General features: G+C 33.0%; 1 protein-coding gene across 3 annotated transcripts; it reads left to right on the plus strand.

The window, feature by feature from the left end:
• Positions 1-11,794: 11,794 nt before the first annotated feature.
• On the plus strand, positions 11,795-16,287 carry LOC106753935 (histone-lysine N-methyltransferase, H3 lysine-9 specific SUVH1). Of its 3 annotated transcripts, XM_014635824.2 has the most exons (4): positions 11,795-11,955; positions 12,293-12,346; positions 12,442-14,672; positions 15,859-16,287. In XM_014635824.2, exon 3 carries the CDS (start codon positions 12,489-12,491, stop codon positions 14,610-14,612), a length of 2,124 nt encoding a protein of 707 aa, XP_014491310.1. In that variant the 5' UTR covers positions 11,795-11,955; positions 12,293-12,346; positions 12,442-12,488; the 3' UTR covers positions 14,613-14,672; positions 15,859-16,287. The 3 variants fall into 3 exon arrangements, with proteins under 3 accessions (XP_014491310.1, XP_014491309.1, XP_022633347.1); XM_014635823.2 differs by lacking the exon at positions 12,293-12,346; XM_022777626.1 differs by lacking the exon at positions 12,293-12,346 and having other exon boundaries at positions 11,796-11,955; positions 12,622-14,672.
• The last annotated feature ends 1,666 nt before the right edge of the window (positions 16,288-17,953 follow it).

A 17,953-nucleotide genomic window follows, 5' to 3' on the forward strand; every position in this document is an offset into this window, starting at 1 on the left:
TAAGACCCTTTTTTTTCACCAATCTGTTACTATCTTTTTGGTTGGAACTTCCTTTGTTGGGCACGTCGTGCTGATGTATAACTCTTATAGTCATAACTTAGATTTCTCTGTATATATATGTTCCCTCAAAGTTGTTCAACCTTTTTATTGGTTAATGTTGCAGACTTAAGATGCCCTTTTTCTCTCTAGACTTAATGTTGCAGACTTAAGATGCCCTTTTTCCAGTAGATGCCCCTCTTGCGGTCTTGTGAGTGTTAGAATTCATATTAAATAGTGAGTTATCAATGAGGTTTTTGTGTAAGGTTGCTTTGTGTGGGAATCTGATTCCAGAGAGCTCTGCCTCAAACTTCAGACACTCCTTCCACTGTCCCTCCAACCCAGCCACGACCCTTTCCGTCACCCGCCGTCCCTCATCAGCCCAGATCAGTCCAGCCCACACCAGTCCAGCCCACACCAGTCCAGCCCACACTAGTCCAACCATCTACATATGAGCAGGATGATGAAGATACGTTTGAAGACTTTGTAAAATTTTAGTTTCATTTTGTTATTGATCATAGTGATGTTAGTACATTTAGATGTTAGTACATTATGATATTGGGACATTTATTTTTTATTAGAATTGGATGATATTACTATTATGATATTATTAGAACATAATGGATGTCAATACATTATGATGATAATACTTTATGATTTTTCATAAATGAACGAAATATTTTGGGATGGACAATATATATGCAGTTTGTTTGTGGATTGAAACTGTTATGCAGGTCTGTGTATGTTGTGTACACTGTAGGTATGTGTGGTTGGACAAGAAAAACAAATACAACACATTTATCCCTGCATCATACCGAAGGCTTTACCGAAGGCCAAAAGTCTTCGGTAATTACCCACATTTTATTGGACCTTGGCTTCTTTTTCTTAGAATTTGTGAGTTTTTTTTTTCTTTCTATGTTTATGATGTTTATGTGGTCCATGTAACATCCCAATAAATATAACCAAAGCTATAATTTATTTTAGGAGTTAACATGAACAATAAAGGAGAACAGTAGTGAATAAGCATAGAAGTATGAAATATACTTGAAATTTAAAACTGTAAAAATCAGTAATATTGAATACAACATTTACAAAATAGACCGAACGGTCTTGAATGCAGTTCATTGACCTAACGACCAACATCAAAAGGTTTCCTATGTTGAACGCTTTTACAAAACACAAGGCAATGAAAACAACTATACTAAGGATCGGACGGTCTTGCATAACTTTCGGGCATGGCCTCCACGGGTTGCTCGGCCTGCACAGCATCCTCCAAAGCGTCTTCCAAATTAGCTTCCAAGGTGTCCTCTGCTCACACCCAAAAGGATGATCATTGCAATGAAGAGAATAACCGAACGGTCGGATACCGAACGGCAACATAGACAAAGACGAAACAGATAAGGGTAAGCTTATGTAAATTTAACTAATCAATTTCATCATACAAGAGAACATACAAACTCAAACCAATCAACAATTCATACATCATTTCTATACATGCATACTACATACCTTTAATCATGACCGACCACTAAGACACTGTCCGGACTGTATGAACCTATAGCTCGGTCGTCCCTAGCACCCGGTGTGGTGTAGTAGCTGCCTTTACTTATCAGCTGCCACCCGAGGTTAGTCCTACAACGATCATCTAACCTTATGACCGCGGACCTCCTGCCATTCCCACGCATGAGTAACCTCTCTCTATATGAGAAAGTGTCCTCACGGAATATCAGGATCAGGACGACACCAGAGTCATTCCCACGTTCATACTTTACCAATCATCACCAATTCATGAGACATTCCTCCAGTGGAATTCCCTTACTCAGCCAAATTCAATCAAGGTTCATTATCACTTCCAAACTATAAGGATGTTAAGAAAAGGACCGGGTGAATCAAAGATAGAATAAGAGATTGAGTAAGACAAGAAGGTTTGACCGAATGGTCCGGCAATGAACAGGATTAAATACCAAAGATTGAATTAATAGTGACCGAACGGTCTAACCGAAACGAGAAACTGTGTATCAAGAATTTAAATAAGTGACCGGACGGTCTAATCAAAGGTGAGACTGAATAACAGAAGAATGTCAAATAATTGGCCGAATGGTCCGAAAAGGAATAAGACCGTAACCCAAAAGATTGACTATAAGTGATAGTCATCCGGACGGTTTGGCAAAGAATATTATAAAACAAGTACAAATCATGGTCGAAGGCTGGTCTAGGACCGGACACTTCTCGAACAGACAGAATAAGAAATGAAGGCTAAGGAACTTCAAGGGTTCGGACACTTACCAGTTCAGAATGAAATTCTGGTTGGTATCGTTTGAAGGTCTTGGTGCCGGCAGCAATAATCCTGAACGGATGCAAGTGATCGGAGAAGAATTGGAGGTTAGAAATCTAGAGAGAAGGTTGGGAGGTTTTAGAGAGAAGGAGGAGGAGGATTTGAGATTTTCAGAAAGACAAGTTTGAGGAAGATGAAGTTTGCATGGGAAAAGTGGCGTCAGGATTTTTCATCTTACCTTAAATACTGCCTCCACCCAGCACGCTCGGCCCACTCCAGCGTGCCACCTGACTTCCACTTCCTGGAAGTTCACATTCCTGCTGCTGCCACACGGATCACGAAGAAGGAATTAAAAGCTTGGCAGAGTCGGTCTCCCACTTTACCAGGGAAGACCGGATGGCTGACACGTGTACCCCACTAAGGAGGGGTATTAAATGGGGTGTCATAGTCCATCTTTACCATTTTAAATAATTTGGAACTAATGGAGTTCTTATTTATATATTTGTTTTCATTTTTATCTTTTAAATAATTATATTTTAAAATTAAAATAATTATTTTGGTAATTTTACATTTTTGAGACCATTTTTAAAATTGATGTTTTTATCTAAATGTTTTTTAATTTAATTATTTTTTAAAATAAAAATTATTTATAATAAAATTATAAAAATATTTATATTTACTTCTTAAATATATTAATAATTTTACTTTTTTTATTAAATAAAAGTCAACCCAATATAACACAAATTTTTTGTATTTCATATAACACAACACAAAAGTAATATTCTTTTTTATTATCAAGTTGTTTAAAGGTTTTTATTTTAATCAAAGAAAATATTTAATTTTCTATTTTTAATACTATTATAAATAATTATTTTATTCATTTGAATTTTTCATTTTCAAATAAGTTTTAATAACTTATTTATTATAATTTTTCCATTTTACCTGTTTAATTAATTTTTAGCATGTGATAAAAATAAAAAGAAAAGATGTCATTTTATTTTATAATTTAAATAAAAAATTAAAAAAAAAACTAGCGGTACAGATAATATTTTAAATTGTAAAGAGATCTGTTTTGTCAGTGGTATAAATGATAGAAATTAAATGATGTAAACATCATCTATTTTTTTTTATTGTTTTTTGAAAAATAATTATTACGGAGGAAGACCTAAGTAGGAGTTGTTCGAACTCTGAGTTACGAAAAGAAGTAGATTTAATTGCCTACATTTTAGAATTTTTTTTTTGGTTTAATCTCTATTTTCGTCAAGTGCGTTCATTTTGGTCCTCATGTCTTTTTTTTGTTCAATGTTGTCCTAAAGAGTGTAAATTTTGTTTAATTTGGTACTTTTTGCTAACACCGTTTAAATCATTAACGGAAAACTGTCCAGTTGTACAATCAATGACACATCACCCTTGACACGTCATCATCATCTCCTACCTCCAGAAACCCTAATTTCCCCTTACACAAAAACCCTAGCCACCACTTAACCCTAACCACCGCCGTCACGGTCACGACCAACCACCATCTTCTCACCTCCATCATTTTCTCTATCCAACAACCACCCATGGCCACCTACCAGCACCTTCATAAAGAAAGGCTTCTAATTTTTATCACAGATATAATCCAAAAAGCAACAAGGCCTTCTTCTAATATTGTTTTTATCTAGGGACACAAATTTATTGGATGTTTATTTTATGATTATTGTATAATGACATTTAATCCAAGAAGGGATTCACATGGATCATAAGATAAATAAATCCATCCAAAAAATGGCATACTCTTAAGAATGTTAGGAGCTTTTCCAAAAATGAAAATCGACTTGGGTCCAATCAGTGAACCCATTAAAGAGAAGGGCTAAGTATATCTAAGAAGTTTAGGAAGAGAAGGCACCAAATGCAAGGATCCATTACCTTTTTCCTTGGCAGACTTGTAGACTCGCCCAACGAGCTTGTCCTAGTGCCCAACAAGCTCACGCTAAGCTGAACTAGACTGGTGCTCAATGCAAGTGTTTTAAACAGCTTTCCAAGACCAACAAGTTGTTTCACGCCTAGCGAGCTATATCTCACCCAATGACTTTTTTCCCTTGCCCAACGCCTGCTTTAGAGAGTCCCCAACAACACGTTTTACTCATTTTCGCCATATGTTAAATATGTATTTCGTGTAGCTACACGCGGCCTGTGATCCCTACATCATGCATGATGATCAGGAGGGTAGTTCAGTGTTGATTGAGAGGCCGAATCTCCTATAAATTCAGTGTTCCTCCTTTTGTATAAAAAATTTTAAGTATTGTAATTAAATGCTATTGAGATCACTCCAGCCTCTTTTCTTTTCTTAAAAGTCACTAGCCAGAGAGACCTTATGCCTCTTTTAGCCTTCTTCCTTAGCTAGACAAACTCACCTAGTTTGAATCTACCATATACATTAATTCCTCTATCAATCGCATCATATATATTCACCTTTTTTCCATTTCCATTTTTTCACAAGTGTTGATAGGGGGAGCTAAACCTATCCTTTATATATTTATTTTTTTTATGCTGAACAAGAGAATAGTTTTATAGTTTCTTGCACAACAAATTATATAACAATTGTTTTATCTATATCTTGTTTGTGCTTGACATGAGAATTCATTTATGAGGATTGTTCAAAGTTGATAAAGACTACAGAAGAGGGAATATCTTGCTATTGTTCTTTGTGTGTTGTATGCCTATATTTTGGTTAAAGGGTTAGAGAGGTGTTTTATATTTTGACGTGGAGGTCTCTATAGAAACCTTGTTGTAAAAACTTTGACCATTATAGTGCATTTGCTTCCGGGTACAGGAAGGACACTGGATGTAGGCAGTTTGGCCGAACCAGTATAAAAACTGTGTTTGAATTTTCTATCCCTGAACTCTTTACTTTCAAGTCGACTTTATTTTCTACATATTTAACTATTTTCCGCTGCACTTTATCTATCTTTTTCACCGAGATTCAAGAAACTTTTGAAAGTTTTATACTTTACGAAAAAGATTTTGAAAAGACTCTGATTTTTATTTTCACAAATTCATCCCCCTCTTGGTGTTGAAACTAAGTCATTCTATTTCCAACACTTTCTCTACTCTTTCTCTTTTATTGTTAATTCATCACTTTTTGTTTATTGATTTCAAGAAAGCCAAAGATTTTGAAAGGAAAAATGTTTTAAGGCTTAATCCAATTCACCACACCTCTTGGCTTGAGATATAAGACATTTCTTTTTTTACAATTGGCACCAGAGTTGAGAATTTGAAAATTACTCGAATTTTAATCGATTACTTTCACAACTTAATCGATTAAATCATTCTTGATGGCCAATATATCTCAAACCTTTGGAAAAGGTGCATCCACAAATAGGCCACCACTATTTGTGGGTGAAAATTACCCTTTTTGGAAGAAAATGATGAAAATTTTCGTGGAATCAGTTGACAAAGGTGTTTGGGATGCTGTTATCAATGACCCCTTTGAACCAACAAAGATCAAGAATGGTAAGATAAAGGTTAAAGACTTCTCTGAGTGGAATGCAGATGAAAAAAAAAAAAAAGAGCTCACCATGATGTCAGAGCCAAGAACATAATTTCTTCTGCCCTCACCATTGATGAATTCTATAGAATTTCTATGTGAACAACTACCAAGGAAATGTAGGACGTTTTGGAAGTCACCCATGAAGGCACAACTAAAGTCAAGAGAGCAAGGAAGAACTCTCTCATTCAAGAATATGAGATGTTCAAAATGAAGAGGAGTGAAACAATCTACAATGTACAAAAAAGGTTTAGTCATATTGTTAACCATATTCTTGCCCTTGGAAAGACACTTGACAAAGAGGAAATAAACATTAAGATCTTGAAAAGCTTAAACAAAGTTGTTGTTGCCCCCAACTTGTTATGAATGTGGCAAAATTGGCCATATCAAACCTGACTGTCCAGTCTTGAAGAAGAAGCAGAAGTTGGATGATAGAAGTAGTCAGGACAGCATGACGCACAGACAGAAAAAGGCCTATATAGCCTGGGAAGACAATGCATCTAGCTCTCTACCAAGTGACTCTTATGAAAGCCTTGAAGACGAGACAAACTTGTACTTGATGGCTAGCTCAATATGTTCAGAAAGTAGTGCAAGTAACTTTGAAGATGAGTCAATAGAGGACACATATTACTAATTACTTGATGCATTTCAAGAATTACATGGTGAGACAATGAAAATGCAATATCAAGTAAATAGGTTGAAAAGTGAGAAAAAAGACTTAGATAAGAGGATTGAAAATCTAGTCAAATAGAATGAGAGCTTGAAATCTAAACTAGAAAGTGTGGGAATCATCTAGACAAACTGAAAAGGAAAATAAGATGAAAGCTCAAGAATGCATGAATTGTCCTATTCACCTAGAAAGAATTAAATACTTAACGATTACTCTATCAAAATTCACTCTAGGTAGTTCCAATCTTGAAGCTTTATTAGGACCCAAAACTAGTATTTCAGAGAGTTCTCTTTGCTCTGCAATTGCTTAAGTAACCTTTTATGAATTGTGAAATATACCATATATAACCTAAGATTCGAGCTAGATCAGAAGTTGAACAAACAACTCCCAACTATTAGTGATAATAGATTATCTAAAGTAAAAATTGACTATTTCAGGCCATTAAAAAGAGTTTCATTTCGGGGATAATCAATTATCCAAAGTGGTAACCGATTATCTGTAAACCTTGGTTTTTCATGCTTTTTGGTGATAATCGATTATCGTGAGAGATAATCGATTATTGCCGAAATAAAGTGTTTTCTTAGTTTTCTCGTGATAATCAATTATCCTTAGTGGTAATCGATTATTATCGTAGCTTTCTACATTGAAAAGTAAATACAAGACTTCTTGGTTTACAACACTAGTGCAAAATTGACCTTTAACGTCACCTCTTAGACGTCGGACCACAAAATATCCAACTTAAATTATTGACCGGTGGCATTTTCGTAAATAAGTTGGCCATATAGACGTCGGTTAGGAGGGTCCTCGACGTCTATAATTTTATAGATGTCCCCCCCCAATCGTCGTCTACGGGCCTGACAGGTAGGTAAAAAGTCATTTTTTTCCGCCGTATAGACGTCTGTTCCCGCCACCCCGACGTCTATATACGATTATAGACATCGGCCCCCTTGTAACCGACGTCTAAACTCCGGGCCCCCCAACCCCGACGTCTATATGCTTGACAAGGTAGGTGAAAATTTGACTTAGACGTATGTTGTGGGGGGAACTGCCGTCTATATACGTCTGTTATGGCGGGAATCGACTTCTATATACTCAGTCCAGAAATTTAAAAAGTCACTTTTTGACTCCATTTAAACGTCTGATCCCGCCACTTCGACTTCTAAAGCCATTTAGATGTCTGTTGTGGGTGGAACCGACGTCTATAGACGCCTGTTATGGGGGGAATTGACTTATAAATGTCTGCATTAAAACACTGCAAACGCGAGGCAGCAATTACGCGCATTCACTGTTTATCATCTTCCTCGCGTTTTCTCTCCACAGGCTACGTTTTTAAAGTTCGTTTTCTCACTTTTGCACTGTTTAAAATTAATTTTACTCTGATTACATTATTTTTTAATGAATTATCTTTCATTTGAACCGATTAAAATGCGTTTTCGTTGGGTTTTGCTCATGTCCTTGGGCGGCGATTTCTTGCTTTATGCCCTCCTTGAATTCCCTCCACTACATTTTTAAAACCATCCAATACAAAAAAAAAACATACAATTCATTCTCTTCAACTAAAATATAAAGTTGTAAACTCGAATCGCCATGAGCCAAGAGCAACCCGAGAGGCCTTAAGCAGAGAAAGATTCAATCAAATACGGCGACGTTTTAGTCGTCTGACCTATAGAGTCTGATGTCTATATAAATGTATGACCTATAGAGTCTGACGTTTATGTAGACGTCTGACCTATATAGTCCGACGTTTATATAGACGTCTGACCTATAGAGTCTGACGTCCCATTAACGTCACCCACAAAGACGTCGGATCGGGATCTGACATTAAAAGTCCAAAATAACATATGTCTAAAACCTTTTCTGCACTAGTGCAAATGAAAAATATAAACCTACTAGAATGCAATCTATAATAAAATACTTTAACATAGATTGTTTTAGTCATGTAAATTGTTCTTCAAATCTTTAAGTGCATTATCATCAAAATCTCTAAAGACTTATATCCTTCTAATTGATAACACTTTAATGGTTCGGTGAGAAAAAAAAACTAAGAATATAAAATATGATTTAACTGGACTTTTATATATGAGGTGGAAGAATAAATGATCCTTTTACAGTACAAATCTATTGAATTGTAATTGTTTTATCTTATGTGCGAATGATAATGTATAAATATTAGTATATGTATCATCTTAATTCTATAAATTTGTTTCATAAAAGATAATAAATAAAATTTCTATAAATAAAAAGTTATAAAAGAGAAATGTTTAATAAAGTTAAAAAAAATAGTGAGATATATTTTGTAGTAATTTCTTAGTATAATTTTTTTCACTTTTTCTTTTCTGCAAATTCTCCACTATTAGCTTTTCAGTAATTTCTGAAAATAAAAAAAAACTATAAAAATAATTATAAAAAGAGAATTTTTTCCTCTGTTACTAAAGAACTAAAGTATTAAAAAAATGGAAAGTGATTTTAAAAAAGAAATTGTGTTTTTTTATAATAAATCAATTAATTACTAATTAATAGATTAGTGGTCAAATAAAACAGTGCAACTTTTATATACTTGTAAGTGATTTTATAATAAAGTAAAAAAGTAATATTTTTCTCTATTATCAAATTTGTTTAAAGTTTTCCATATTAATTGAAGAAAATATTTATCTTTTTTATTTTTAATGATTTTAAATAATTATTATATTTCTTTCAATTTTCCATTTCAAAATAATTTTTAATAAGTAATTTATTCTGTTTTATCTGTTTAAATAATTTTTAGAATTTGATAAAAAAAAAATTAAAATATAATTAAAAAGACATGTCATCCTTTTTAGAATTCACAAAAAATAATTAAAAAGAAAAACTAGGACGAGAATATTTTAAAGTGTGTAAATGCTTCATTTAGTTTGTCAGTGGACACATATTCCATTACCAATTAAATGGCGTAAATATCTTTTTCTGTTTTCTCGAAATGGTTACTACCGACAAAAACTGGATTCGAGCGCTCAAACTGATTGGTTGACTTTAACTAATTGTTAGTGGCGATGATGTTGGAACTCTGAGTTGCTAAAAGAATGGAGATTCGATTCTCTGTTTTAGAATGTTTTTAATAATTTTACTCAGATTGATCTCATCTTGGAATTTTCTAAAAAACTTGTTTTTCTTCTATTTCATTGTTTTTTTTTCTTACTTCTCTATTTTTACTATTCAACTTTATCCAAAATTTTATTTATTAATATTTTTTATTTTATTTTTAATATTGATGTGATTATTATGGTGTCACATTTATTATCAAGTGCTTTTAATATTTTAGACTTGCACTATTATATTAACTTGATACCTAGTGTTGCTTGCTTCTTATTAAGGATGTCAAATTTTAAACATTCAGTTATATAAAATATATTTAATTAAAAAAATAAAGTTCAAACAAATTCTAATATGATGTACAATAAATCATGTGAGAATATATTTGAGACTTGCCATTTATAAATAAATATAAATAAATATCATATACAACTATATCAATGCTAGGTTACACTTTAAGTACACTCATGCACACATTTTTAAGTCAATTATATTTGTTTTTTCTTTGTTTTTCTTTTCAAAAGTGGACAAATTGTTCTAACATTTTAATAAACTATATTGGAAAGATACAAAATAAGATAGCATAATGTCCATAAGTCTCTATTACAAAAATTGTGTTCTTATTAGAAATGAAAAAAAAAAACAAAGAAAGAAGAAGAAAGTTTGAAGAGATAAAAAGAAAAAGATATTATATAAATAATTCAATTAATTTTAAAAATACAGTGAGCATAACTAAGTTGAGTTCTATTAGATAAGATTGGAAAAGAAGTCTATATTCAATGTTAAGACATTAATAACTGTTATATAGGAAAAAATAATTCATGTTGATTGAAAACTTATTTATTATTGTTATTATATACACTGTTTTCTCCTGAAGTATCATATCTTTTATATTCAACTTAATTTATGATTATGCAATGAAATAAATTCAAGTTTCATATTATCATAAAATATATATTTCAAATGGAGATGTATTTAATATTTATATTAAATGCTACCTAATATAATAAATATCATTTAGTTTAAACAATTAATACACCATAAACATTTAATATACTTCCATGTAACGATAACATATTATTTATGTTATGATAGTGGACTTTTACAACAATTATTTTAAAAGTCGTGTCCATTATGATTTATTAATAATGTAAATTTATTTACATTAAAAAATTGAATTTATATATATATTTACTTTTTAAATATATATTAAAAAAAATATAAATATTAGTATTCTCAACTTCTTTCAGTCCTTTTAAAAGGAAAAATTTCTCTCCAAAACAAATTTGATGATTCACTCTTAAAAACAATTGGTAGAATAGAATGTACCCAACTTTGAGAAAAGTTCTAAATACCTTATTTTCAATTGAATTTCTTATAAATTTATTTTCTAGCTAGTAAACAACTATATGCGATGTAATTAACCTAATGCAAAGTAGAGATTTAATGGAATGATCTATATATAGGGGAATAAAATATGTAAATTTCTCTTAATATTAATTTGGACTGATATTTTTTTACATACAGAAGACATGACATTAACATTGTATAACTATGTTTTAGTGTCATAATAAATAATATTATAAAGTAATACATAATTGATTAAAATACTTTCAGTAAAAAATAAGGGGAATAAAAACCTACAAATTGTTTATTCATTCCGTTAAATATTAAATAGAATTTTTCTAGATTTGATGTAACATGTAAATTTGTTTATAAACGATGGTTTGAATATATTAAAGAGGTGAGGAGTGAAGTATTTAATTTATATTTAGGATAAGTTTTGTTGAGATAGTTATAGTATATATTTTTTACTTTTTCATAATCATTTTATAAGTATATTTGTTTTTTTTATTAAAATACAAATTTATTTCAAAAAAGATAGTTTGAATACAAATACATAAAAGTTCCATAAATGATAAGTAAAAGGCATGGACAAAGAACGATAAATGTTTAATAAAGAAAACCAAAACACTGAGGCATATTTTGTAGTATACTTTTCCTTCTCCTACGAGTCCTCCACACCGTTAGCTCATCAGCTGTCTAAATCAGACCCGTTCATTTCTCAACTCTCTATTCAACCTTCTGCTTCACCCAAAAGGTTTACTTGGAAGTTTCATTTAGGATAATCACGTTTCAAAATTCACTTTCCTCAAATGTCCAACCACACGTTGCCACGTCAGCATGGTGATATACAAAAAGCACGGCATCCTGTTCTCACCAGCACTTGATCATTTCTGGAACAAATAAAGACAGAAGATAGAAAATTCGCCCTCTCTTTCTCTCTCTAAAACAAAAACTATACCGAAGGAGCTTTGGCTGGGGAACTTTCATGGACTGACTAGAGCTCAGTTTAATCTGCAAATCCCATTTCAGGTTTGCCTCAGTTTTCACCTTTGTAGCTGAAAGATTCAATTTTGTTATCCAGTGTAGGAGTCCTCACCCTGGATTTGATTTTTCTACCCATTTTTGAAACCCTAGGATCTGATCTGAATTAGGATATAAAGGTTGTATTTTTGTTTCTCTGTTGCCCTTTTCATGTTCTTTTCGTCCGTTCATGGTGGTCGTTTTGCATGTGTTTTTTGTCGTTAGTTTTGAGCTAGATTTTTGTTTTTTTTTTTTCTCCAAATCTGAATGATAACAGTTAGAAAGTTTTATGGTTCTATTTTTTTTCCCGGCTAGTGACTCCGAATTTTATTGCATTTTGTTACAGGAACTGTGTTGTTTTTCCCTGTGTTATCTCCAAGGGTTGCATGTTTGATCCCTTGTAGTGTGATCTTTTTTTGTACTTATTTTTGTTATTCTAGCATTTCATTGTTTTTTCTGTGCACTGAGATTGTTGGGTGCTAAACATTTGGCTAGGTTGCTTGTAGACGATAGATTGTTTGTACTGCTTTAAATTTGTGCCAATGGAACACCATTTTGGTCAAGACGCTGCACCTGCATCTGGGTCCTTTGATAAGACTAGGGTTTTGAACGTGAAGCCATTAAGAACGCTTGTTCCTGTGTTCCCTTCACCATCTAATCCTGCTTCATCTTCAGCTCCACAAGGGGGTGCTCCATTTGTCTGTGTTTCACCTTCTGGTCCTTTCCCTTCTGGGGTTGCACCATTCTATCCATTCTTCATCTCCCCGGAGTCCCAGAGGCTCTCAGAGCAGAATGCACAAACCCCCACTGGTCAACGTGTGCCTGCTACTCCTGCTGCTCCGATGACTGCAGTTCCAATTAATTCATTCAGGACGCCAACTGGAGCTACTAATGGTGATTTGGGCACATCGAGAAGGAGTACCCGAAGTCGGGGACAGGTCGCACAGGAAGATGGCTACAGTAATGCTGTGATCGAGGAAGTTGAGGGAGATGCAACAACTGTGACTAAAAGATCAAAGCGCAAGTTGCAGAACAAGATAAAGGGACCGCAGAGTGTTGGTTCTGGGGATGTTGATCCAGATGCAGTGGCTGCTGATATTCTCAAGTCACTTAACCCATTGGTTTTCAATGTACTAAATCAACCCGAAGGTAGCAGGGACTCAGTTGCATATACGCTCATGATATATGAAGTAATGCGAAGGAAGCTTGGACAAATTGAGGATTCAAATAGGGCTGCTAACGCTGGAGCAAAACGACCGGACTTGAGGGCAGGTGCAATTATGATGAATAAAGGGATTCGGACCAACAGCAAGAAACATATTGGACTTGTGTCTGGTGTTGAGATTGGGGATATTTTCTATTTCAGATTTGAATTATGCTTAGTGGGTTTACATTCACCTTCTATGGCTGGAATTGATTACATCGGTACCAAAACCAGTCAAGAGGAAGAGCCCTTAGCTGTAAGTATTGTCTCATCTGGAGGGTATGAAGATGATGTGGAGGATGGGGATGTGCTGATTTACAGTGGCCAAGGTGGGGTTAACCGTGACAAGGGAGAAAGTGATCAAAAGCTTGAAAGGGGTAATCTTGCTTTGGATAACAGTGCTCGTAGAGGTAACGAAGTGAGGGTAATTAGGGGTTTGAAGGATTTGTATCATCCAACGGGGAAGGTATATGTCTATGATGGTCTTTACAAGATTCAAGATTCCTGGGTGGACAAATCAAAATCTGGTTTCAATGTGTTCAAGTATAAATTAGGCAGGTTGCCTGGACAGCCTCCAGCATATATGATTTGGAAATCCATTCAACAATGGACTGAGAAATCTGCTCCAAGAGCTGGGGTTATATTGCCTGATCTTACTTCTGGGGCCGAAAAAGTACCTGTTTGTCTTGTGAATGATGTTGATGCCGAGAAGGGCCCTGCATATTTCACTTACCTCCCAAATCTTAAGAATTTGAGGCCAACTGCTCCGCTGGAATCCTCTATTGGATGTTCTTGTGTTGGTGGATGCCAACCTAACAATTCTAACTGTCCTTGTGTTCAAAAGAACGGTGGCTATCTACCATATTCTTCAGCTTCATTAATTGCAGACCTAAAATCTGTTATATATGAGTGTGGTCCTTCTTGTCAATGTCCTCCGAATTGCCGAAACAAGGTTTCGCAAGGTGGCTTGAAGTTTCGTTTGGAGGTTTATAAAACCAAGAATAAAGGATGGGCTCTTAGATCATGGGATGCTATTCGAGCCGGATCTTTCATATGTGAGTATGCTGGGGAAGTCATAGACAGTGCCAGAGTGGAGGAGGAGCTTGGTGGTGACAATCTTGATGATTACATTTTTGATTCTACTCGCATTTATCAGCAACTGGAAGTTTTTCCAGGTGACACTGAAGCTCCAAAAATCCCATCCCCCCTATATATATCAGCAATAAATGAAGGAAATGTTGCTCGGTTTATGAATCACAGCTGCTCTCCAAATGTACTATGGCGTCCAGTCATACATGAAAATAAGAATTTTTCAGATCTCCACATTGCTTTCTATGCAATTAGACATATCCCTCCTATGATGGAGTTAACTTTTGATTATGGGACGGTTCTTCCTCTCAAGGCAGGTCATAGGAAAAAGAAATGCTTATGTGAATCTGTGAAATGCAGGGGTTACTTTTGATAATTATTTGTCCTGAGTTTTGGATGAAGAGGCCTCTGAATGAATGTACTGAATGATAAGGTTAGTCTACAACTTTTCAAAACACTTTCTTATAAACTAAATAATTTTTCTTCTTACTTTATCCTTCCCATTATCTCTATCTCGCACTTTTGGGGATCAGTGATTAACCTTTTGTATTGGTGATTTATTAAATTATGACATCAGGAAGTTTGTGACCTATACTTTTCTAATTTCTTGCCCCTCTGCATTTCTAATTGTAATATTGAAATGAAAGACTAGGTGTTTAGTAGATTTATGAAATATTGAGATAAATTCACGGATAATTTTAAAAGGGTTAAATAAGTTTTTTGGTACTTACAAAAATTGTCTATTGAAATTGACACCTCTAATTTTTTGTTAGTGTTTTTGATGTCCAACATTTAATAAATATGCAAAGTTCCTAACAGGAACTTTATTACTCTTGAATTAACTGTGTTGACATACAATCTAGTAAGATATTTGAAGGAATGTTGGCCTGTGACGTTAATTTAAAAGCAACAGAATGCATATATCAGGATCAAATTCACATATTTATTGAAGAGTATCAAAATCAGAAATCAGAGTTTTTTGGAGGTACCAATTTTAATATGGACCAATTTTGGAGGTACCAAAAGCTTAGTTTACCCATATTAAAAATATTTTTGCTGTTGCATGCAAGACTATGCTTGTGCAGTTTTGTTTTTAAACTAATTATATTTTTATTTCGGTCTTTTACTATAATTGAAATATCTTTTCCTCCCTTTTGTTCATCCCTGAATCCTGATGCCACTTGATTATTTTCAATAAAAGAAAAGGTGTAAATCTTTTCCTACCAAAACATACAGAGAAAAATAGTAAAGGGTCTTGTAAAATGGTTATAATATATTTTCAAAGGATGATTTTCCTGAAAGTTTACTTTGACTTAAATTTGCTAGCAATACAAATCCCTTTTCAATTCCAGATTGCTGAATCCAGGTGTAGAAGCTGTGCTACCATGTTCATGAATTCGTTTTTCCTTAAGCAAAAGTTGTTGAAAGATGCATGAATGTATTTTATAACTAGCATGTATACTTGAAATCCGATATTTGACCATCCCTTGGCAATGATGAATCAATTATTAGTTACTGATGTATATTGATTGAGTAAAGGACTAACTGACAATGTATTTATTCTCTAAGCTAAAAAGTGTTTCTTACATTCTTAACTAATATTTAACTTGTCCTTTCAGGTGTATAATTTCTGTCTTTGTGGCGTAGAAATAGCATAAATGTAGGACGTGATTTATGCCATTGCATCTTGTTTCTCAGCTGTAGCTGTAAAACCAGACAGCAGGATGGAACTACTTAGAAAGATGTTAGCAGACAAACTTTTCTTTTTGGCAAACCTAGTAAATTAGCACTTGAAGGATCAAGTTGTCTATTTACTGATGTGGGTAAGTTAAGTTGTAAAAGTTAACTGTAGACACATTTTGTGTAGATTGTTTCTCTTTTCTGCTGTTAGATACATTGTTTTTTTCCTCATGGATGGATTTTGACTTGGGCTGTTAGTAGTCCACATATTGAACTAGATCCGTAGAATTGGATATTTAAGTTTGAGATGTTATATTACTTTTTGGTGAGTCTTAGTCACATATGATAGAGAATCTCATTAAAATGAATATTCGTTGTTCTCTATTTGATTTTTATTTGGCTTCTGAAGTAAGATCTTGTGAAAACATCCTATAAATCTAGTAATATTATTTTTTTTAAGTGGGAATATGAAGTTTGGAAAAAAATGTTTTCTTATTTGATTTAATTTTAAAAAATATTTCCAAGAAATAATGTTTCTGGGAATGATATTTGGTCAAGTCCATATAATCATTTACGCATGTAGATTGGAACTATAGTAATTTTTTTCCCGGTTAAAATGTTTTACTGCATAAAACGTATGGTTATTTTTATTAAATTATTTATTATGATTAAGAATAAAAGATTTCAGTAAAAGTAATATATCGCTCTTTAATTTTTAAGAAACAATATACGTAGTTTTAGGAATATTTCGTACCAATTAAATAAATTTTATTATTTTTTAAAATCGTAAAGTTTATTTTTTCTTGCAATAAGGAGAATGTTCTTGAGTATCCTTTCTTTTTCTCAAGTTGTACCTATGATTTTTAGAAAGAAAAATGGTCATTTCCTTTTATTCGAAAAAAAATGCATGAAATATAAAGAGTTAATAATCAAGTTATTAAGAATATTTTAAGTCAAAAAAATTTAAGTTCTCAAGTTTTGGAATTGTCTTTTTTATTTATAGTTTAAGGTTTTAAATCATATATCAATCCAAAAAAAAAAAATCCAATCTTCTAAACCATAAGAATATGTTAATAAAATAAAAATTTCCTAAGAGCCTTGGGGTCGAATAACTGTGTTATATTTTCAAAACTCTTAATAAGTTCAAAATAGATGTCACTTTTATTTGGAATGGTTAATGGTCAATTTATCTATCTTCGAATTCGAATTCACAGATTATTGAAACTATTTATTCCAAACTTTCAAAATGACTTATGATAACTTATAATTGGATCACATGTAGCCTTCAAATTCGAGTTCACAATTATTGAAATTATTTATTTCAAACTTTCAAAACGACGTTTAAGAACTTATAATTGGATCACATGCAATGTAACCAACACTGTCACAAGTTAAAAGAAATGGAATTTTCTTTTTAATTTGCACAACCTCCATATCAGCACATTGTCATATGTGGTACGTAGTACCTGTATGAACTTGAAATGCAATGAAATAAAGAATGTAAAACAATAAAAGAGATAAGGAATATAAATACAAACACTAAATTTTTATACAGATTGAAAGTCACTTCATTATATAGATTGAGTTATACAACAAGAATTACAAAAATACTTTCTCAATGCAATCTTTTCTCCAACTCCAAATTTAATATAGAAAACAACAACACAGAAAGAACAATCCTCTTTCTGAAGAAACTCTTTAAGACACCCTTCAAAAAAACCAAAACCTCACGTTCTCTTCCTGGCCACGACAACAGGGAAACCATAATCTACAGATTGTAAAAACAACATTGATCTTGGTTTAGAATACCTCAACATGCGAATGATGGTCAACCAATAAAAGCACACAACAATTTCTTCAATAATCCTTTGAATCTTCCAAACTAAACGCTTTTTGATTCTTGAAGAAAGAACACTCCTATAATTTCTTATCTCAACAAACTTATTTAGACATTAAAGATAAAAAATTAGAAAAAACTTATTATGTAGAGAATAGTGTGTCAATATATAATTTTCACAAATTTGACAAACTTTA

Source organism: Vigna radiata, unplaced genomic scaffold (assembly GCF_000741045.1).
Source record: "Vigna radiata var. radiata cultivar VC1973A unplaced genomic scaffold, Vradiata_ver6 scaffold_7, whole genome shotgun sequence".
Taxonomy (NCBI): domain Eukaryota; kingdom Viridiplantae; phylum Streptophyta; class Magnoliopsida; order Fabales; family Fabaceae; genus Vigna; species Vigna radiata.